The following is a 23,993-nucleotide window of genomic DNA, read 5'->3' as shown; positions in this document are numbered from 1 at the left end:
TGGGGATAAAATTACAAACTATCATTAGAATCATTAAAGACAACTGAGAGAGAACAAGCCCAAGAGCACATGCAAATATTTTCAATAGTATGAATGTGTCATTTCTTCCCAAATTGATCTATAAATTCAATAAAAACCTAATCAAAATTCCAAGCAGTATTTCTGTGGAACTTGACAAGCTGACTATAAAATTTATGAATAGGGGTGCCTGGGTGGTGCAGTCGGTTAAGTGTCCGCCTCTTGGTTTCTGCTCAGGTCATGATCTCAAGAGTCCACACCCAGTGTGGAGTCCTGCCTGAGATTCTCTCTCCCTCTCTCTCTGCCGCTCCTGCTCATGCTTGTTCTCTCTCTAAAATAAAATAAAATTTATGAATAAATGCAAAAGAACATGAATAACTAGACAATCGAAAAAAAGAGAACTGCCTTACTGGGTATCTTAACACTGTAGTGATTAAGCCACTGTCATGCTGGTGAAAAGAATTAAAATTAAGCAAAGGAGCAGAATAAACCCACCCATGTACAGACAACTTGATTATAAAGGTAACACTGGAGAGCAGTAGGGAAAAGTCAGTCTCCCTTAGTAAAGGGTGCAAATGGAAAGAAAATGAAACTTTACCATTACCTATCACCACACACAAATCTCAATTCTAGGTGGATTATAAATCTACATGTGAATGACAAAACTCCTTAAAGTTAACTCTCTTTTTAAAAGCTAACATAAGAGGTTATCTTCATGACCTCAACACAGAAGATTTTTTATGCAGGGTACAGAAAGAAATCAACCATAAACAAGACAAGTTAAGAGTACACTAAAGGTAAATTCTTTTATAACAAAACGTCATTAAGAAGTTAAAAAGCAAGCTACAAATGATGCATTTAAAAGTAAAATAATCAGACAACCAACCCAACAGCAAAATGGAGAAGACACTTGAACAGTCACTTTCCAAGTGAGGATACCCAAATGAATATATAAAAAGATACTCAACCTTGGAGTGCCTGGGTGGCACAGTCTGTTAAAGGGTCTCTTAGTTTCAGCTCAGGCCATGATCTCAGGGTCATGAGATCGAGCCCTGCATTGGGCTCAGACTCAGCACAGTGTCCTTAAGATTCTCTCTCCCTCTGTGCACCCCCTTCCCTCTCTCTCTCTCTCAAATAAGTAAATAAATCTTAAAAAAAAAGATACTCAACCTTATTAGTAAACTGGGATATAAAACCACAACTAGACACTATTTCATACCCACTAGAATAGCTAGAACCAAACTGACCATTAACAATTTTTGATGAGTATGTGATTTAAAGAGAAACACTTCGGGCAGCTGGCTCAAGTCATGATCCCAGCATCGGGGTCACTGCTCAGCGGGGTACCTGCTTCTCCCTCTACCCCTCCCCCCCTGCTCACGATCTTTCTCTCTCTCTCTCAAATAAATAAAATCTTTAATAATTTAAAAAATAAAAAGCTTTAACCACTTCTTTGGTCACTAGGAAGAAAAGGGAATTTCCTTAACTTGGTAAAGGTTATTTGCCAAAAAAATCTATAGTAAATGTCAGGTTTATTTACTGGAATAAATTCACAGTACTCCCTTTAAGATCAAGCAGAAGAAAACTGTCATCATTTGCAGACATTATTTGCATAAGATACTCTCGAAAATCAGGGGCACCTGGGTGGCTCAGTGGGTCAATCATCTGCCTTCAGCTCAGGTCATGATCCCAGGGACCTCAGATCGAGCCCCATGCGGGGCTCTCCGCTAAGCGGAGAGTCTGCTGCTCCCTCTGCTTTTCCTCCCTCTCTCTGTCAAATAAATACATAAAATCTTGAAAAAAAAATAATCTAGAGAATCAAATGGAGGAAAAAACCAGGAGAGAGTATTTATAGTATACCACTTTATATGTAGGAAAAGAGACTATGAATATATTCCAAGATCAGAAGACAGATTGCCTGATTCTAAATCTTGGCTCCACCACTTACAGCTTTATGATCTAGGGTAAAAAAACATTTAACCAACCTAGGATTCCATTTTCTTATTTGTAAAACAGAAACAATCAGTACCAACCTCATGGGATTACTGCCAGGATCAAATGAGTTGATATTTACGATAAGCTTTGTATATCGCTATATAAGTTTGTAAAAAATATATATAATTTTATAATTTCAACTCTAAGACCTCAGACTAGTATTCTTCACCGAAGTTTAGTAACTACACTGACTACTACTCTTAAGTTCTATGGTGACTTGTCACTTGGGTACCTCTCACAGAATAGTCTTCAAGAATCAGAACACCCAGGGCGCCTGGGTGGCTCAGTCAGTTAAGCGTCTGCTCAGATCATGATCCCAGGGTCCTGGGATCGAGCCCCGTATCAGGCTCCCTGCTCAGCAGAGAGCCTGTTTCTACCTCTCCCTCTCCCTCTGCTGCTCACCCTGCTTGTGTGCTCTTTCTCAATCTCTGTCAACTAAATAAATTAAAAAATCTTGGGGGAAAAAAAAAATCAGAACATCCAATTTCACAAATACCAAAAGTACTGTGTGTACTCTGTGTAAGGGGCACCTGGCTGGCTCAGTCAGTAGAGCATGTGATTCTTGATCTCAGGGTTGTGAGTTAAAGTCGCACAAGGGGTGTAGATACTTAAAAAATAAATACAAAAATAATTTTTTGCATAAAGTACTTTGCATAAACAGAAGATTATCATGTTTTCCTGTTGCCAATTAATAACAGTATCATTTACTGAATACTTACTATGTGTGAGATACCATACCAGGGAATTTTATACACATCTCAAGTAATCCTGAGCACATTATAAAGTAGGCCTTTTAATTTTTTATTCCTACTTGTTAGAAAGAGAACTTACCAACAGATTTAATTTCCCAGCAAGTAAATGAAACCAGACAACCAATCTGACCAACCACAAAAGGTTTAATAACTAGATCAGCCAGGAAAATTAAATCTAGCTAGTTCTAAAGCACAACCTCTTTTTTTATGTCACATGAATTCCCTCCAAATCTCTAGCTGTGCTAATTTACTAAGCAGCATGATAGCTGGAAGGCTTTTCAGCAGGAATATATGGTTAAGTTAGACCTATAGTCCCAGATACTAGAAAGCCCCTGAATTTTATTATTTGCCTTGAAAAAAGAATTGGAACATTTGAACTCATTTATTCCTTTAAGTTCCTCCAATTCCTTCAAAAGGCCATTCTAGTCTTCCATTCCAAATTCCTCATACTTTCTTAAAAAGGTTTTCTGTGGCAACACCTATCATTCCCCTGAGCTTTATCCTCAATAAGACTATGGTTCTAAGTAAATAAAGGTAACTACTTAATCACCATTTTGAACACTGTGTATCATGGGTTATTAGATTACCATTCTGGAATCGTACTAATTTGATTTCTATCCTATCTATGCCAAGTAATCAATTCTCTGAAGGTCTATCATCTGCAAACTTTCTCGGGAATTAATTTCTGCATTGGTTAAGGTTATTTGATTTTAAGAAACTATCTCTAGTTAAGTTGAGCAAGAAAAAAAAATGGATGGATATAGGATTGTGCTTAGAACTAAAAAGAATGATGACAAAACAGGTGCAGAAAAAAGACAAGGGCCATTCTGGGAATCTAGGACCAAGACAGGACCTAGAATCTGTAAGTGCCATACCAACATTATTAAATTTCAAACATTCTCCTTCTATCCTTGAGTCAAACTGCTCAAATTCAAAGGGAAGAGAGGATGCCTGGGTGGCTCAGTCGGTTGAGCACCCAACTCTTGATTTTGGCTCAGGTCATGATCTCTGGGTTGGGAGATCAAGCCCCACATGGGGTACTGAGCTCGTTGTGGAATCTGCTTGAGATTCTCTCCCTCTCCCACTGCCCCACCCCCACTTGCGCTCTCTTTCTCTAAAATAAAAAAACCTTTAAATGGGGTAGGGGAGGGACACCTAGGTGGCTCAGTAAGTTAAGCGCCTGCCTTTGGCTCAAGTTATGATCCCAGGGTCCTGGAATCAAGTCCCGTATCGGGCTCCTTGCTCAGCGGGGAGCCTGCTTCTCCCTCTGCCTGCCACTCTCCCTGCTTGTACTCTCTCTCTCGCTCGCTCTCTGACAAATAAATAAAACCTTAAAACAAAACAAAACAAAAAACGGAGCAGGGGAGAAGACTAGCTTGACTAACAACGGGCAATGCACCACTGACTTACAGTCTCACCAAGACAGTGAGGGAATTTCTCAAAAGGAAATCCATGTGCTGTTTGTACAAAAGGGGGGCGGGGAGGATAGATACTGAAGGCCAAGAACTGAACTAGCAACTTTATCTACATTTTATGTAGTCCACACAATTTAATAATATTTGGTAAGACAGTTTTGGTTATCTTTAATAAATATAGTTCAGGGGCACTGACCAGGGATATTCAACGTCTTCATCACTATCTCATCCTACATCATAACCAAGGGAATTATTTTGACATGGCATCTATAATTAAGAACCTGCTTTTTTACTTGCAAGAATATGACATCTCTTAATTTATCTCACTTCTCTGTAAATTATCAGTTAACTTTTATTCATATGAACATACATTATACATTCATACCTTAATTTATAATATTCAACATCACATATAAAAAGTACAGACATTTGCATAAGAAAATTGATCCCTAAATCAGAAAGAGTTTAAAGCACTAAAGGTACAACTAATCCAATTGCTTCACTTTCCTGAACTACTTTGGAAAGGGATAGGCAACTGCTCTGATTTCTGACTACTATAGGTACTCGGTGCTAAGAAGACAGAGAAGATAAAATTTGATTCAAGTATCTCACTGGAGAATTAATAAACATCCAGACCAATTCAGCATGGAGACTAAACATAATCAACGCTCCCAACTATTTTGGTAACAGGAACAGGGGGCCTGAGCTCAAACAAGAAAAGATTTTCTTCCTGATGACTAAAAACATTAAAGGTTTTTCCTTTGAATACTCAACTTATTTTCTGACTTAAGGAAATACTCAACTGTAAATCTCACTGTCCAGCTGGGTTTGGAATCACAGTCCAAGTTCCTAAAAGATTAAGCAGAAAAGTGACTCAACCAGGGCCATTTGTGGTCTAATATTAAAATGCAAACAATCACACTGGAGAGGATATTGGAAAAAGACACAGTAGTACAAACTTTCTGGAGGACAGTCTGGCAACAAACAGTGATTCCTCTCCTAGAACTACATAAGAGCAAAGCATATATTCTTCCTCTCACTGTACCCCTGGATAATACCTACTCATCCTTCAGGTTTTAGTGTCACTTCCTTAAAGAGGCCTTTTCTAACCTTTCAATCTAAATTAGATTCCACTGGGGGAACCTGGCTGGCTTAGTTGGTAGAGCATGCAACTCTTGATCTCAGGGGTGTGGGTTCAAGCCCCATGATGGGTGTAGAGATTATTTAAAAATTTTTTTAGGGGCGCCTGGGTGGCTGAGTTGGTTAAGCGACTGCCTTCGGCGCAGGTCATGATCTCAGGGTCCTGGGACTGAGCCCCTCATCAGGCTCCTTGCTCAGCGGGAAGCCTGCTTCTCCCCCTCCCACTCCGCCTGCTTGTGTTCTCTCTCTCTCTCTGTCAAATAAATAAATAAAATCTTTAAAAAAAAAATTTTTTTTTTAAATATTAAAAATAAATAAAAGTAGATTCCACTGGTTCCATTTGATTCTACTGATTCCGTTGGATTCCCATATCACACTTTACTTCTCTACCACTTAAGTGTGTAATTATTTCTTTGGCTTTTGTATAATGTCCATGTCTCCCACTTACCTTAAAGAGGCCATGAAGCACTTAGAACAGGGCTACGTTGCTAAACTCTGTATCTCCAATACCTAATATCTTGGCACACAGGTGACACTCACTGATAAGTAAAAAAAAATTTAGAGAACAGTAGGTATGTTATAATTCATTTATGTGTATGGGGTTAGCAGTGATCTGTGGATGGTAAAAATATCAGATGATATTTGCTTTAATTTTATATTTCAGTACTGTTTACGTCACTTTATAATTAGTAAAAATATAAAGCTATTAGTATTTTTTTTTTTTTTTTAAAGATTTTATTTATTTATTTGAGAGAGAGAGAATGAGAGAGAGCACATGAGAGGGGTTAGGGTCAGAGGGAGAAGCAGACTCCCTGCTGAGCAGGGAGCCCGATGTGGGACTCGATCCAGGGACTCCAGGATCATGACCTGAGCCGAAGGCAGTAGCTTAACCAACTGAGCCACCCAGGCGCCCAAGCTATTAGTATTTTTAAAAAGAGAAAAAACAAGATATATGCGCCTAGTGCTATGCTTCATATATAGTACTACTCTCAAACTATTCCTTTCTCTTTCTTTAGCAATTAACTAAGAGGAAACTTCCAGGGGAAAATCTTGAGAATAAATTAAAATGTTTCAATTATATGAAATAATTAAGTGTTATTTGGGGATAGGTTTATTTACTAATGCAACAATGGGGGGAAAATGCCAAAGAGTGGGTATTAGCCCAATAAATTGGGAGCAGCTGAGGTGTCATTGACAGTACCTGCTTCAAATAACCGAATCAACCTCATGAGAGCACGATAACATGGGGGGGGATGGGGGACGTGGGCAATGGGTATATGTCTGTATTAAAAGGAGGTAATTTATAAATCTAGAAATTAAAACCAAACAAAGTAACACAATATATGTAAAAGCAAACTGATTTCTTCTTACAAAACCATTTTTAAAAATGAGAAAAAACTAGGGGCGCCTGGGTGGTTCAGTCGTTAAGCGTCTGCCTTCGGCTCAGGTCATGGTCCCAGGGTCCTGGGATCCAGCCCCGCATCGGGCTCCCTGCTCGCGGGAGGCCTGCTTCTCCCTCTCCTGCTCCCCCTGCTTGTGTTCCCTCTCTCGCTGTGTCTCTCTCTGTCAAATAAATAAAATCTTAAAAAAAAAAAAAAAGAAAAAACTAGACTCAAATTTCCAGGCTCAACATCTTTCCAGAGACAACATGTGAAAAGGAGATTACAGATTGTTTCAGGTATGAAATGAGTTCTAGAGAATATAAATCGAGTTGTTGCCATCTCTTCCTAAAGAAGACAACAAAGGTCTTCATGGGTAAAGTATAAAATCACAGGGTCACAGCAAAAGTTATAATTACATATAGCTCTCCCTTTAGAAAATGGTACCACACCATATGTCCTTTATGTCATATTTTATCGAGTAGGTATTTCAGTATGTATCTCAAAGGAATTCTTGGGTGCATAAGTATTTCGTAACTAGGACACAAAAAGCACTAACCAAAACAAAAATAAATACTGGGCACCTGGGTGGCTCAGTCGGTTAAGCACCTGCCTTCTGCTCAGGGCATGGTGATCCAGGGTCCTGGAATCAAGTCCCCTGTCAGGCTCCCTGCTCTGCAGGGAGTCTGCTTTTTTCCCTCTGCCCCTCCCCACTCATGTTCTCTCTCTCTTTCTCTCTCTCTCTAATAAATAAAATCTTTAAAAATAAAAAAATATAAACTGTACCTAATTAAAATTAGGAACTTCCACCCACCAAAAGATTCCATTAACAGAGTGAAAAGGCAAGCCACGGAGTGAAAAAAAATATTCACAATACATATATCCAATAAGAGATTTACTCCCCAAATAAAATACAAAACAAAAAGACAGAGAACCGCAATAAAAAATGACAACAGAGGGGGTGCCTGGGTGGCTCAGTCACTTAAGCGCCTGCCTTTGCCTCAGGTTATTATCCAAGGCTCCTGAAATTGAGCCCCAGATGGAGCCCCACATTGGGCTCACTTCAGCAGGGAGTCAGCTTCTCCCTCTCCCCCCCACTCATGCACGCACACACGCGTGCATGCTCTCTCTCTCTCAAATTCTTTTTTTAAAAATGACAACAGAGGGGGCACCTGGGTGGCTCAGTCGGTTAAGCGGCTGCCTTCAGCTCAGGTCATTATCCCAGGGTCCTGGAATGGAGCCCCATGTCAAGCTCTCTGCTCAGCAGGGAACCTGCTTCTCCCTCTCCCACTCCCCCTGCTTGTGTTAGCTCTCTCGCTATCTGTCAAATAAATAAAATCTTTTTTTTTTTTTAAGATTTTATTTATTTATTCATGAGAGACAGAGAGAGAGAGAGGCAGAGGCAGAGGGAGAAGCAGGCTCCCCGCAGAGCAGGGAGCCTGATGCGGGACTCAATCCCAGGACCCTGGGATCATGACCTGAGCCGAAGGCAGACGCTTAACCGACTGAGCCACCCAGGCGTCCCAAATAAATAAAATCTTAAAAAAAAAAAAAAAAATGACAACACAGACGATTCTGGGAAGGGTGGCGTAGGGTGCACCAGGAATCGGTCTGCTGCCCCTAGATTTTTACTGCACTGGCAAAATCTGTCAGATGTAACTGTTTTAGAGCTCCCAAGTCTGTTGAGGGATTGCAACTTTCAGGAAATGACTAGAAGGGTAAAATGCAGTGAATTTTGGTCAATTTCAACTCTTAAGCACAGTAGCACTATCCATCCCCCACCCCTAAGGCACACTATGCACCTGTTCCTGGGGCAACTGACATACCTTGCAGGAACAGGGTTCACTAAAAGGACCCTGTCCTTCAAATACATAGACCTCTCCTCTGATTCCTGGTTGCAGCTTCTAATCACAAAGTTGCAGAGGCCAGTAGCCATCATTGCTCAACTACCCTACCCATTATTATAAGCCCCTCCCCTTCCAGGTGAAGTGACTCCAGGGGATTTCTTTCTTCAAATATCCTCTCTGCTCCCCTATGTCTTGTCATTTTCCCCATTCAGGACGCAGACATGAAAGACCAGGACATTAAAAAACAATTGCATATATGGGAAAAATTACCAAGTGACTGTGCATAACTAAGGAAAGGTTTAGGGAAGTCCTCAGAAGACATTCAATTTACAGCCCAGGCTAATCTTCAGGACATGGACAGCCTACAACAATCAAAAAAACAAAAACAGTAAACAAAAAACACAAACGCTGGGGAAGAAGGAGAGTCTGATTTCCAGAGTTACCACATTATTAGATTCAAATGTGCAATATTCAACAAAACAAAACAAAAACTCACAAAGAAACAGGAAAGTATAGCCGTTTAAAGGAATAAAATAAATCAACAAGACAAGGAAGTTAAAACAACTGTCTCAAAGATGGTAAGAGAACTAAAGAAACATGAGAAGAAAATCAAGAAAACCATGGGCGAAAAAAAAATGGAAAAATCAATTGAAAAAAAAAAAAACCATAGACACCAAGGAGTAACTATAGACTGAAAATGAAAAGTCCAATAACAGGGCGCCTGCGTGGCTCAGTTGGTAAGCAACTGCCTTGGCTCAGCTCATGATCCCAGGATCCTGGGATTTAGCCCCGCATCGGGCTTCCTGTTCCTCAGGGAGCCTGCTTCTCTCTCCCTCTGCCTGCAGCTCCCCAGCTTGTGCTCTCTCTCTGTCAAATAAATAAAATCATAAAAAAAAAAAGTCCAATAACAGAAATGAAAAATTCACTAGATGGATTCAAAGGCAGATCTGAGCAGACAGAAAAAAATGACTAAAGTTGAAGAGACATTTGTACTGTTGGAGTCTGGAAGTGAGGGAGAGAACCAAGAGTGCATGGGATGGGAGGTGGGTGGGAAAGAAAGGGGAAAGAGGAAATAATGGCTGAAAATTTCAAGAATTCGATGAAAGACATGAATATAAACAAACAAGTAGCTCAATGATCTCCAAGTAAGATGAACTCAGGCTCAGGCTAATCAAACTTTTAAAACCCAAGACAAAGAATATTGAACGAAGCAAGAGCGAGGCAGATCATCACATACTAGGGATCTTCAATAAAATTATCGGCAGACTTGTCATCAGAAACATTGGAGGCCAGAAGATCGGGGGCCAATATATTAAAAATGCTAAAAATAAACTATCAACCAAAAATCTTATATCCAACAAACTGTCCTTCAAATATGAGGGAGTGCTGCCAAGGTGAAATGAAAGGACATTGGACAGTAACTCCAAATCATACAGAGAAATAAAGATCTCAACAAAGGTAAACACATGAGCAATTAGAAAAAGCTAGTATTATTTTAACAAAATTATTTTAACAAACTGTAACCGTAGTTTGTTTTCTACATGACAATGGAGACTAATACATTTAAAGAAAAAATTAAAGTCATTAGTTTAAGAGCAAGTATTACTGTAACTGGTTTGTAACTCCAATTCTTGTTTTCTATATAACCTAGGAGACTAATGCATTTTAAAAGATTGCTTTTTGACACAAAACGTATAAAGATATAATTTTCTGACATCAACATACAAAAGAAGAACAAAGCTAAAGGAGGAGAGGGTGTTTTTTTTAATATTTTTTTTTTAGATTTATTTTAGAGAGAGAGAGCAATCAATAGAGAGAGGGGAGAGGGAGAGGTAGAAAGAGTGAATCTTAAGCAGACTCCCTGCTGTGCATGGAGCTTGATACAAGGCTCGATCTCATGACCCTGAGCCGAATTCAAGAGTCTGATGCTGAACCGACTGAGCCACCTAGGCGTCCTTAAAAAAATTTTTTTAGTTAAGTATAGTTAACACACAATGTTCCATTAGTTTCAAGTGTACTAGATCTTTGTTTCCTTAAGGTGATTTCTGGATATTTATTTTGGTTCTCTGATTGGACCACGCTTCCTTGTTTCTCTTTATGCCTTGTTATTTTTTGTTGGTATTTGGGCATTTGAAAAAAAAAAGCCACCATTCTCAATCTTTATAGACAACTTCCACCAATCTCTTATGGTGGGGGGGCGGGAGATGGCAGAGAGAATCTTAACCAGGCTCCATGCCCAGCACGTGGACCCAGATACGGGACTTGATCTCACAACCCTGAGATCATGACCTTAGCCAAAATCAAGAGTACGACACTTAACTGACTGAGCCACCCAGGCACCCCTCAAGCAGACCAATATTGATATTATGGAAGTCCCAGAAGGAAGAGAGACAAAGAAGCACGGAGTCTGACAAAATGACTGACAATTTTCCCAATCTGAGGAAAGAAATGGATATCCATATTCAAACAGCTCAAAAAATTCTAAGTAGGATGAACCTAAAGAGACTCACACTGAGACACAAAATCAAACTAAAAAGTCAAAGACAGAGGCACCTGCCTGGTGCAGTCAGTTAAGTGTCTGACTCTTGGTTTTGCCTCAGGTCCCGATTTCAGAGTCCTCAAATCGAGCCTCACACTGGGCTCCACACTCAGTACAGAGTCTGCTTAAGATTCTCTCTCCCTCCCTCCCGTGCGCGTGTGCACATGCTCTCTAACAAACAAATCTTTAAAAAAAAAAAAAAAGGCAAACAGAAAAAAAAAAATCTAGAAAGAGGAAAGCAAATTATCATAAACGAAGGAGCTCTCATAACATTATCAAAATATTTCTCAGCAGAAATCACACAATAGTGGGATGACATATTCAAAGTGCTGAAATAAAAAATGTAACAAGACAATATATCCAGCAAAACTGTCCTTCAAAAATTAAGGAGAAATAAAGGTTTTTCCCACATAAAGAAAAGCTGAGGAGTTAATCACCAATAGTCTGGCCTTACAAGAAATGCTAAAGAGAGTCCAAGTTGAAATAAAAGTGCTACAAGGCAGGGGCTCCTGGCTGGCTCCATCAGTAGAGTGAGTGACTCTTTATCTCAGGGTTTTAAGTTCGAGGCCACATTGGGTGTAGAGATTACTTAAAAATAAAATCTTAAAAAGAATGCGGGGCGCCTGGGTGGTTCAGTTGTTAAGCGTCTGCCTTCGGCTCAGGTCACGATCCCTGGGTCCTGGGATCTAGCCCCATATCGGGCCCCCTGCTCTGCGGGAAGCCTGCTTCTCCCTCTCCCACTCCCCCTGCTTGTGTTCCCTCTCTCGCTGTGTCTCTCTCTGTCAAATAAATAAATAAAATCTTTAAAAAAAATAAAATGCTAGAAGGCAACACAAAAGCATAAAAAAAATAAAAGCTCTTGGGTAAAGGTAATATATAAATACATACAGAATCCTAAAATACTCTTAATGGTAGTACATAAATCAGTGTTATTGCTGGTATAGCATTTAAAAGTTAAAAGCATACAGGGTCACCTGGCTGGCTCAGTCGGAATAGCATGCAACTCTTGATCTTAGGGTCCTGAGTTCAAGCCCCATATTGGGCCTAGAGCTTACTTTAAAAAAATAAAAAAGCTAAAAGCATACAAAATAACTATGCCTATAAAACTGTCAATGGATACAAAGTCATAAGATGTAATTTGTGATATTATTAACATAAAATAAGGGGAAATTTATGAGGGTAGAGTTGATATATGAATAAATTTATCACCTAAAAGGATTAAAAGTATACAATGTATTATGTAATCTTCACAGTAATGATGAATAAAATACCTACAGATGATACATATAATAAGGAACTAAAGCATGCCACAACAACAAATCAACACAACACAAAGGAAGGTAACAAGAGAGGAAAAGAGACAAAATAGGTATAAGACATACAGAAAACGATAAAATGTCTTGCTCAGGTTGTAGTCTCATAGGTCGTTGAGACTGAGCCCTGTGTCCCTCTCTGCACTCAGTGCGGAGTCTGCCAGAGATTCTCTCCCTCTGCCCCTCCCCACATCTGTCTCTAAAAAAAATTTTAGGGCGCCTGGGTGGCTCAGTTGTTAAGCGTCTGCCTTCGGCTCAGGTCATGATCCCAGAGTCCTGGGATCGAGCCCCACATCGGGCTACCTGCTCAGTGGGAAGCCTGCCTCTCCCTCTCTGCTCCCCCTGCTTGTGGTTCCCTCTCTGGCTGTCTCTCTCTCTGTCAAATAAATAAAATCTTTACTAAAAAAATTAAAAAAAAAAAAGAAAAGATACATAGGGACAAAATGGACCAAAAACCAATGCCCAACTATATGCTATCAACAAGAGACTCACTCTAGATGTAAGGACACTCAAAGGCTGAAAGTGAAAGGCTGAGAAAAGATACTTCATGCAAATGGTTACGGAAAGAGAGTTGAAGTGGCCCTACTTATAAGACAAAATAGGCTATAAAAGAAAAACTGTCACAAGAGATAATCATCATTATTATGATAAAAGAGTCAATTCACCAGGAAATTATAACAATTATAAATATGCAGGCACCCAATACAGCACCCACATGTATGGAACAGTGAGAGACCAAAGAGAGAAATGGACACTAACAATAAATGAAAACTTCAAATACCCTACTAATAATGGATGGAGCAAACAGAAAATCTAATGAGGAAACAAAATAACTGGAAAACACTACAGATCAACTGGACCTAAAATATAAAAAACACTACTAACAACACAATCCTCATTCTTCAAGGGCAAATGGGATTTTCTCCAGGATCCATCACATCTTAAGCCGCAAAGCAAATCTCAACAAATTTAAGAATACTGATATCATACCAAGTATCTTTTCTAGAAACGAAACTAGAAGTTAATAACAAAAGGAAACAGAATTCACAAATATCTGGAAATTAAATAATATTTTTTTTGGAGGGGGGTGGGGAGAGGAAGAGGGAGAGAGAATCTTTTTTTTTTTTTTTTTTTTTTTTTAAAGATTTTATTTATTTATTTGAGAGAGAGAGAATGAGAGACAGAGAGCATGAGAGGGAGGAGGGTCAGAGGGAGAAGCAGACTCCCCGCTGAGCAGGGAGCCCGATGCGGGACTCGATCCCGGGACTCCAGGATCATGACCTGAGCCGAAGGCAGTCGCTTAACCAACTGAGCCACCCAGGTGCCCGAGGGAGAGAGAATCTTAAGCAGGCTCCATGCCCAGCGCTGAGCCCGATACGGGACTCGATCTCACAACCCCAGTATCAGGACCTGAGGTGAAACCAAGAGTCGGATGCTTAACGGACTAAGCCACCCAGACACCCCTAAATAACACACACTTAAAACAAATAAGACAAAAGATGTCACAAGGGAAATGAGACATATCTTAAGACAAAAGTGAAATACAGCATACCAAAACTTATGGGATGTGGTGAAAGCAGTGTTAAGAGGGAAGTGTACAGCTATAAGCATGCACATTAAAAAAAAAAAAAAAGCTCATTAAAAAGAAAAATCTCAAATCAACAACCTAACCTTACACCATAAACAAGCGGAAAAAAACAAACTAAACCCACAGTTAACAGAAAAATAAAAATAAAAATGAGAACACAAATAACCTAAATAGAAAAGAGAAAAACAGAAAAAAACCAACACTATCTTTTGGAAATATCAACAAATTGACAAACCTTTAGTTAGACTAAGAAAAAAAGAGAGTAAGGAAAAAAAGAGGCCTTAAATAACAAAAATTCAAAATGAATGGAGATATTACAATGGACATCACAAAAATAGAGATTGTAAGAGATGACTATGAAAAATTATATGACAACAAATTGGATAACCAAGAAAAAAATGGATAAATTCCTAGCAACATACAACCTAGTAAGGCTGAATAAGAAGTAAAAAAATCAGAAGAGACATACTGAACCAGTAATCCAAAATCTCCAAGGAAAAGCACAGCACCAGGTGTTTTCACTGGTGAATTCTACCAAACATTTAAAGAACAATTAACACCAACCCATCTTACAGACTCCCAAACATATGCTGTCACTCTTCTTAGGTATGTATGCAGGAGTGGGATGGATCCTGTGGTAATTCTACGTCCAACCTTCAGAGGAACTGCCAAACTTTTTCCCAAGGGGACTGCCACATTGTACATTCCCTTTATCAATGTAGGAGGGTTCCAATTTCTCTATATCCTTTCCGATACATGTTTATGCAGCCTTTGGTTTTCCAACTTTTAAAACATAGCTTAACACCTCTCCCTCTGACTGCTGCTCCCCTTGCTTGTGCTGTCAAATGAATAAATAAAATCTTTTCAAAAAATAAATAAAATGCAGAAGCATACACCATAAGCCTGTGAAAGTGGTGCTTAGTGAGCTATGTACCACACTGGCCTTTAAGCCTCTTCTCACACATACTTCAAGAGCATGGCTCCTAACACAATACAGTGTCCAAATTTCTGACTCCAATCTCAACAGTTTGTACATGCACTTATGTTGAAAAGCTGTGAAGTGTAAAAGAATGTGATAGATTCTGGATTTTATTTATTTATTTTAGAGAGAAAATGTGTATTTATATTAGAGAGAGAGAGGGCACATGCGCATGAGCAGGGGGAGGGGCCGAGGGAGAGAATCTCAAGCAGACTCCCCCCTAGGCACAGAATCCAAAGGGGCTGGATCCCAGGACCCTGAGATCTGGACCTGAGCTGAAATTAATATTCAGACAGCTTAATCAACTGAGCCACCCAGGCGCCCTAGATTCGGGATTTTAATTGCTTTGATCAGAGTATCTGTCATAGGTGCAGGGCGGGGGGGGGGGGGGTGCAAAGTGACATCCATACCTTTTATAATTTACCAAAGTTATAACAATTATACACTTATTTGTGTGATCACTTGATTAATGTTAATCTTAGCCTATCTCATTTTGCACACCATACCAATTAACTAGCACATAGTAAATACTTAAATTATACTTATGAAAGAATGGAACAGGCTCTATACCAAATCTTCAGAATCTGAATAACTAAGTGCTAGATCTAGGTGTATATACTAAAAAAAGAAAGCTTGACTAAAATAAAATACTGTGCATCTTTCCTGTAAAGGTAGTTACTACTTATACACTCAAGTGAAACAATCTAGAAACAGTTCAGTTCTAAAGAAGTTATTTCTACAGCAATAATAACTTTTGATCCTAAATTAGCAATGAGGATCATTTATACTAAAATGGGTATCATTCTGTTTTTCTATTAAGTCTTTGATGTACATTAATTTACATATTAAAGATCTGCTGACAAAACATAACTATTGAAAGGTAATGAGAATGAATTAAATGTCAAGAGGGCAGAGTAAAGAGTAACTGCTAAGAGATTCTACCTACTTAAACTACAGGATCATGTTATCAGGTAAGAGTCTAGATCCATTAACTAGTGTATGAATGAAATTACCCTAACAGCAAATTCATATACTGAATAATATTAATTCTCACAATAACCATCTCTCTCCATTTTATTGATGAGAAAATTAAAACACATGGTCTCATTATGATTCTAGACACAGAACAAGTTATGTAGAATCTATTTTAAGTGTTTGTCTTATACCTTAATACAATACTATCAGTAAACTATGAAGTATTTTCTGAAAGTTAATTAAAAATTTCATGTATATGCCACCATATGATGCTCCTTAACAGAAATGACCGATTTAGCTATAACACGTCATAACTTTCCAAAGACGTAAAGACTCCTAAGTCGGTTCAAAAGAATTTATTTTTTTAAAGATTTTATTTATTTGACAGAGAAAAAGAACACAAGCAGGGGGAGTGGGAGAGGGAGCAGGGAGCCCGACGCCAGGCTCAATCCCAGGACCCTGGGACCATGACCCGAGCCGAAGGCAGACACTTTGCGACTGAGCCACCCAGGCGCCCCAAGAATTTCTATATTTCTAAGATATCTTCCCCTTATAACCTTAAAACAAACATGAAATATTAAAAATATCAGACTTATCACCAATTAAGTCAAATCATTAGGACACTTCTATCCAGTAAGAAGAATAAAATTGTATTGCCATTTTATACTATATGTATAAAATATTTTATAAAGAAAATAAGAATCACATGTGGAATTTGATGCATTTACTAAAAGGACCTCCATGAGGTACAAATTCTCTTATGAGCACTTTATAAACAAGGTCTTTTAAAATTAGATAGCAATAATGGGGGGAAAAAATAGATCATCTTTAATTTCTCTCCCAACTATTTTCTACATAATAAGAAGTTCAATAAATACTGATGTTTCCATTTCTTCCATAACATATAGATTTTGGAGGGCCAAAATATTGTCGGTTAAGTGGCTTGTGCTCTCTCTCAAAATCTTAAAAAAAAAAAAAAAACAAAAAACCAAAACATATGCTAGATTTTAAGATTAGATGATACTTCGTAACGATAAGGCTAACAATTCCTTCCTCCAAACTACTCCTAAAAAATGTGGATTCAAGATATTCTAAGAAAAAAATCCATTAAATTACTTAGTTTAGACTTACCCAGGTTTCCTTGCTCGATTGTCAGTACCACCTCATCCATCACCACGGCCCTAAAGTCCAATTCCTCCTCACAACATTTGGCCTTTAATGCTCGTAAAATCTCTTTTTGGGGATAGTCTTCCCTGATTCGACGATCTGTCAAAAACCACAACTTGGCTGCCACAGAGCTACACATCTTGATCTGCTTGGTCTTCCTTCTGGATTATTTCCTCCTGAATGCAGATTCTTTCTACACAGAAAGACAAAATTCACAAACAGGGTAAATAAAGAACTCTACTTAAGGAATTTTATGTCTGTGGGGCTCCCCATACATATGAAATTAAATTTCATTTCCTCTTGTTAAAAAATACATCTAATTTGGGGCTACTGGCTGGCTCAGTTGGTAGAGTGTGCAACTCTTGATTTTGGGGGTCGCTGAGTTAAGAGCCCCACGTTAGGCATAGAGATTACTTAAAAAAATATATTAATGGGGAGCCTAGGTGGCTCAGTCGGTTAAGCGTCTGCCTTCGGCTCAGGTCATGATCCCAGGGTCCTGGGATTGAGCCCCGCATCGGGCTCCCTGCTTAGCAGGAAGCCTGCTTCTCCCTCTTCCTCTGCCCCTGCTTGTGCTCGCTCTCTCTCTCTGCCAAATAAATAAATAAAATCTTTTTAAAAAAATTTATATATATATACATATATAAATGTTACAGTATTTATATATATATAAATGTTAAAAAAAGAAATCTAATTCTTGGCTTTCACACAAATAAATGCTGTGATTATATATTAACTATACAAACAAATGAATAAGGTAATAATGATGCCTTTTCCATTTTATTCAAATCAAAAATTTTTATACCACTAGAAATATAGAAACTCACAACTTCCCATGAAACAAAATTTCTCCATCTTCCACTGGGGAAGCTACCACTGCAGTTTTATAATTACAGCAGATCACTTAGTAGAAGTCCCATTTTCTGTATCAAATTCAATGTCATTTCCTGTATTCTTATATACTATCTAGGAATGTACTTTAATTTCATCATCTACTTTTGGCTGATTTACTCCTTCCCCCAAAATGCAAATCCCTTGATATAAAATAGATGAGACTGTAATCATCAGTATATCTGCAGTTAGTTTTTTATTCAATTTTCTTCCCTTGTTATATTTATGTGTATTTTATTACAAATACATTTATAGAAATGTTTTAAATAATGACACAGTGAAGAACCATGAGAGACGATGGACTCTGAAAAACAAACTGAGGGTTCTAGAGGGGAGGGGGTTGGGAGGATGGGTTAGCCTGGTGATGGGTATTGAGGAGGGCACGTTCTGCATGGAGCACTGGGTGTTATGCACAAACAATGAATCATGGAACACTATATCTAAAACTAATGATGTAATGTATGGGGATTAACATAACAATAAAAAATTTAAATAAAAAAAAAACATAAATAATGACACAGTAACACCTGTATTACTAGGAGTATCAACACTGAAATCATTTATATACCAACGTCAATCAAAATAAATAGTTCAAGAATATGGGAAAAACAACCTTAAAAAAACAGTAAGTGCTGGTCACTAAAATTTATTTGAGTCAGGGGATAGCATGCTCTTACTCAAGGTTTTTATGCTTACTTTAAATAGAATTTTTTTAAACAAACAGATTGTTTACTAGAATACAAAAAAGCACTTCCTTCCACAAATAGAGTGCTGCTTCTCAGAGTTTGCATCATGAGCAAGACAACAGTTGAAAATTTTCCTAAGAAGCAAAAAGTTACAAGTTTTACTAACAAACGTTAACAGGTGATTTCAAGCAAAAAAAAAAAAAAAAAAAAACTTTACAAAATTAAAATTCCTGAGGCCCCTGGCTGACTCAGTCAGTAGAGCATGTAACTCTTTATCTCAGGATCCTGAGTTCTAGCCTCACGTTGGGCATGGAGCCTACTTTAAAAAAATTCCTAATACCCCCCCCCCCCAGATGACCTAGCAAACCTAACATAGAAAAAAGGATGAGGGTAAGAACTAGAGGAAGCAATGGCCATACAGATGGGCGGCTTCCAGCATCAGAGCTGGAAATGGTCCCTCATGCACCATTCACACACTCTCCAGGGTCTCAGTCAGAAAGGTCTGCTCCATAGATACACATGGTGACTAGAACATCATGAGCCAGATGCACCACCACACACATACACACAGCCCCCACCCCAAACCTTAGCCTGCCATGCCTGCCACACTCACCCACCTGCCCCACAACCCAGGGTCTCAAGGCATCAATCACAGGAAAGCAGGGAAGGAATAAAATAACATAGGAGATACACACGAGTGTGACCTGTAGCTGTGGAAAAGCAAGGGAAGAGCTCTCAGATGTGATGCATCAGGCCAAGACCCAAAGTAACCAGCAAAGGGATTGCTTGGTGCCCAGAGCCTCCTGACCCCTTGTGTTCTTGTTCCAGAGCTGTGGTCAAGAACATGACCTCTTAAAAAAAGAACATACCCTCTTAAGCCTTAGGCTAGATACGAATTGAAGATGTGGTCACTAAAAAGTCTCACTCAAAGGAAAAGCTCCACGTAAGAAAAGTCGCACCAGAGTACCTAATGTCTCCCCAGTTTCCCTTGAGAGGGGCATATAAAAATGACCTTAAGATGTTTAGACGGAGTAGTTCTTGAAACACCCTGTCAATGACCTCCAATACTCTGAAGCCATCTTGGTGCCTTCCCTGACACTTAGGTCTTGAACATCTGTTCAATGATATGACTGAATTTCACTGAGTGAGTATAGCAGTTGTGGCTGCTGATACACAAATCAGGATAGGATGTTAAAGCCACTGGCAACTGGGAAGTAGGAATGTTCGCCAATACTGGTATGTCAACTTGTGGAAAATGCCCAGGCCACAACATTAACACATGGTGTTTTCAATGATTCTATAACCAGACAATAAAAACACTCCTGGGCTGCAATCTCATGTAGTTGTGCAGCAACTCCTGACAGATGATGCACATGAGCATCATGGCTGCAGCTCTGATACCCATGCTTAATCTTTGGGTGTTTCCACACTGGTATGAAACCATCAACTGCAAGTTCAGATTAGCCTCCCCATCTCCTTTCATTTTTTTAAAAAAACACTATTTACTTATTAGAGTGAGAGACAGAGCATGAGCTGGGGGCGGGGGAGAGAGGGGACAGAGGGAGATGGAGAAATAAGACTCCCCACTGAGCAGGGAGCCTGATGTAGGGTTCAATCCCAGGACCCGGGGATCACGAACTAAGCAAAAGGCAGATGCTTAACTGACTGAGCCACCCAGGTGCCCCTCCTTTCATTTTCTCCCAATGGAGCAGCCCAATCTTTGCAAGGCTTTCATAGGGGATACTCACACCCCCAGATCTGAAACTGGAGAGATGCTCTGCAGAAGACTCTATGAAAGAGGTAGACACTGTCTTGAAGAGGTCCAACATCAATGTCAATGATTGTGGTTCCTCAAACCCACCTAGTGGCAGTCAATATGGCAGGATCTGGGGATCATGACCTTGCCCAGCCCCGAGATTATCTTTGTTCTTATGGAATACATTTTCTTTATCAGCTTCAAAAGATTCTTATGCTTTGTCTTGCTTTTCATGTAAAGAATCACAGAGGTATACCACACTGTATTCCAATGTACACCAAAGTAGATGACATCTCCAGGAAAAGGGCAAGTAAGCTTAACAACTTCCAGCTTGTTAATTACTGTTCCATTTGTCCTGGTATCTTCAAGTGACACCTGTCCAATTTTTTATCCATTATAATTTTACAGTGATCTCCAAAGACCATTTTATTGCCAGAGAAACAAAGAGCACAACTCTCTCCTTCAACCAATGGTCCACTCCTATTTCAACAGGTAGAGGAGCAGATGACCGTCCTCAGGTACCCAGGGCGGCTTGTCTATCAGGCTGCTCCACTGGGATTCACATCTAAGAATACCCAGGAAAGGAGGTAAAGACTCTCCAACCACAAAGGCAGAGGCTCTGCATTCTCTCCCCCTCCCCACCCCACCCCACCCCCATGGCCCTCCTGGACCTGGGAGGCCACCTTCCTGTGGGCCAGGTGGAGAACAGCAGGCCAGCGCCTCCTCCAACATATCTACTTTTCTATTTATCCCATTCATGAACATCCAGGGGAAAAAAAAAAAAACAAAAAACTGCTGATAAGTCAAAAGCGTAACGGTAAATCTACAGTCCAAGAGACCAAGGGGGTGCCTGGGTGGCTCAGTCGGTTAAGCGACTGCCTTCAGCTCAAGTCATGATCCTGGAGTCCCGGGATCGAGTCCCACGAGCAGGGAGCCTGCTTCTCCCTATGACCCTTCCCCCTCATGTGCTCTCTCTCTCTCTCTGTGCTCGCTTCGGCAGCGCATATACCAAGAGACCAAAAGTACACCAATAAAATGATAGTCCTGAGTCTTAAAAATAAAACATCAGATTATATTCACTATTTTAAAAGACAGTAAAGAGTCCTTTGTAAAAGTAAAATGGTTCATTCCCCCCACCAAGGTATCAAGGAAAACAATGTACAAATATCAGATACCAAATAAATGCTATTGATTAAGAGACATTTGACAAAGAAAATTTACATTTATATTAGGTACAGTTTTCCCATGCAAACTTCTGGATACACACACCAATAAAAAAAAAAAGTCCCTGTCATCTGTCAATAGTCTAGGCAGGACTAATTAATCATAAAGTGCTTCATTCATTTTTCTGAGACCCCTTCCCAATGGTACTTATTCTGCTAGGAAGAAAGCACAATTAAAATCTACCATGAAGATATTAAGGCACCTCTTACTTCTAGGAACATTACTTATTCCAGATAAGACACAGCATGTGAACTTAGAATCAAAACACTGAAAAAGAATAAAGGTTAGATAAGGAAAATATACATACTAATGTACAAATAAGAATTGACTCCATTTGGCTCCAGATGTGCTTTTGATGACATCATTTCTGTCTTGGATGGGGAATATGGGAGTTATATCATGCTTATAGAGAAAAATAACAAATTTCTGTAACTTGAGTTGGGCACTCCTTCAGTCTTCTTTTCTGTGACTCTTTTCTCCTGACAGTTCTTTCTCTATACATAACCCCCAGGGCTTCCTTCTTGAACCCTTCTCTCCTTTCTCTTAGAACTACCATCCTCAGCCATGTTTCAGCTATTATCGTTAAAATTTGAATACTGACCTACTAAATCTCTTTCCAAACAGTTCTCAACTGAATTTGAGATCCTATTTCAATCTGCCTAGTGGGCATCTCTAACTAAATGCCACTGACTATTGCCTCAGTTGAGCAAGTAAAAAGTTGATTTTATTCACATACCTGCTTCAACACCTGGATTTCTCAATTTGACAGTTCAATTTTGTGTCAACGTGGCTAGACAATGGTTCAGTTACTATGAAGGTATTCTGTAAATATGATTAAAATCTGTAATAAGTTGACACAGTGAAGATTACCCTCTATGATGTGGGTGGGCCTCACCCAATCAGTTGAAGGTCTACAGAGCAAAAACAGGTTTCACAAAGTTAACTACGCATCAAGACTGTATTAAGTCCTTCCCTGAATTTCCAACCTACTGGCCTGCCCTATGAATTTCAGACTAGCCACAATCACACTAACCAATTCCTTAAAATTAATTTCTATTTCTTTCTTTCTCTCTTTCCCTACCTTAAGTCTGTCTTCACGTATATACAATTTCCTATTGGTTCTGTTTCTCAGAAGAATACTGACTGATATACCCATACTAATTTAAGGACTTAATTCAGAAACTTGGGCATCATTTACTTCTATCTTTCATTCACTACTTCAATATACACACACCACAGTAATTCCATCTCCTAAATATCACTTGAATTTTACTGTTCATCCCCAGTACAATCATCACTGAACACCTAAAAACACCCCCCCCAAACTAATCTTCTGCAATCTACTCTCTCCCATTTACCAATTTTCTGAACACACTGCATTCTCTCATGCTTCCTTCCGCTTAGAATATATATCCTAGACCTACCTTACTGAACTTTTGAGCTCAGGAGTTAATCCATCTGTTAAGTTTGAGGTGCCTGGGTGCATCAGTCAGTTAAGCATCTGACTCTTGATTTCAGCTCACATCATGATCTCAGGGTCCTGGGATTGAGCCCCAAGTCAGGCTCTGTGCTCAGCGGGGAGCCTGCTTGATTGAGGATTCTCTCTCCCTCTGCCCCTCCCGCCACTTGCGCTCTCTCTATAAAATAAAAACAAGTAAATCCTTAATGCACCTGTTAAGTTCTTCCAACTCCTAAAAATCATCCTAACTCTGTGAATCTACATTATCTTGTTATATGTATATTCTAGCAATTATACGGTATGTTTAGTTTTATTTTTAATAACTCTGCCAGCGCTGTAAGATAAATTCTTAAAAGTATGTCTTCATGTAGATGCGTATTTTAAATGATTCTATTGATTAAAAAGACAATTTCTCTTTTACAGGGCTAAATCGTAATTCAAAGGTATTTTCAAAGAATAAGCCTACTTTAAGTTGGTGTTTCTCAAACTAGGGTCCTGAAACATATTTGGGGGCGGTGCACATTTTTTCCCTATATGACAAACTTGAAAAAGTTCATGGGCCTATTTCCACACAAAAATTTAACTTTGGGGTGCCTGGGTGGCTGAGTCGTTAGGCATCTGCCTTCCGCTCGGGTCATGATCCCAGGGTCCTGGGATCGAGCCCTGCATTGGGCTCCCTGCTCCGAGGGAAGCCTGCTTCTCCCTCTCCCATCCCCCTGCTTGTGTTCTCTCTCTCACTGTGTCTCTGTCAAATAAATAAATAAAATCTTTAAAAAAAAAATTTAACCTTATCTCACTCGACATAGAAGTCTTTTTTTTTTTTTAAAGATTTTATTTATCTGAGAGAGAGAGAGAACACAAGCAGGGAGGAGG

The 23,993-nt window shown here is 39.3% G+C and overlaps 1 protein-coding gene across 4 annotated transcripts in view; it reads right to left on the bottom strand.

The window, feature by feature from the left end:
• Window positions 1–23,993, bottom strand: part of RIMKLB (ribosomal modification protein rimK like family member B) — a 61,912-nt gene that overhangs the window by 27,436 nt on the left and 10,483 nt on the right. Inside the window, exons 1-3 of one of the 4 annotated variants that reach the window (XM_032390740.1) lie at window positions 23,086–23,183; window positions 22,398–22,483; window positions 17,072–17,300 (exon numbers count right to left, since the gene is read on the bottom strand). In XM_032390740.1, the coding sequence (XP_032246631.1) occupies window positions 17,072–17,246 (175 nt within the window). In that variant the 5' untranslated portion in view covers window positions 17,247–17,300; window positions 22,398–22,483; window positions 23,086–23,183. Of the gene's footprint in view, window positions 1–17,071; window positions 17,301–22,397; window positions 23,042–23,085; window positions 23,188–23,993 lie in introns of those variants that run through there. The other 3 variants (XM_032390742.1, XM_032390741.1, XM_032390739.1) reach the window with 3 other exon arrangements.

Source organism: Phoca vitulina, unplaced genomic scaffold, assembly GCF_004348235.1.
Source record: "Phoca vitulina isolate PV1807 unplaced genomic scaffold, GSC_HSeal_1.0 scaffold59, whole genome shotgun sequence".
NCBI lineage: Eukaryota > Metazoa > Chordata > Mammalia > Carnivora > Phocidae > Phoca > Phoca vitulina.
The sequence above is the reverse complement of the archived record's forward strand: the minus strand, read 5'-3'. Positions and strand labels throughout refer to the sequence as shown.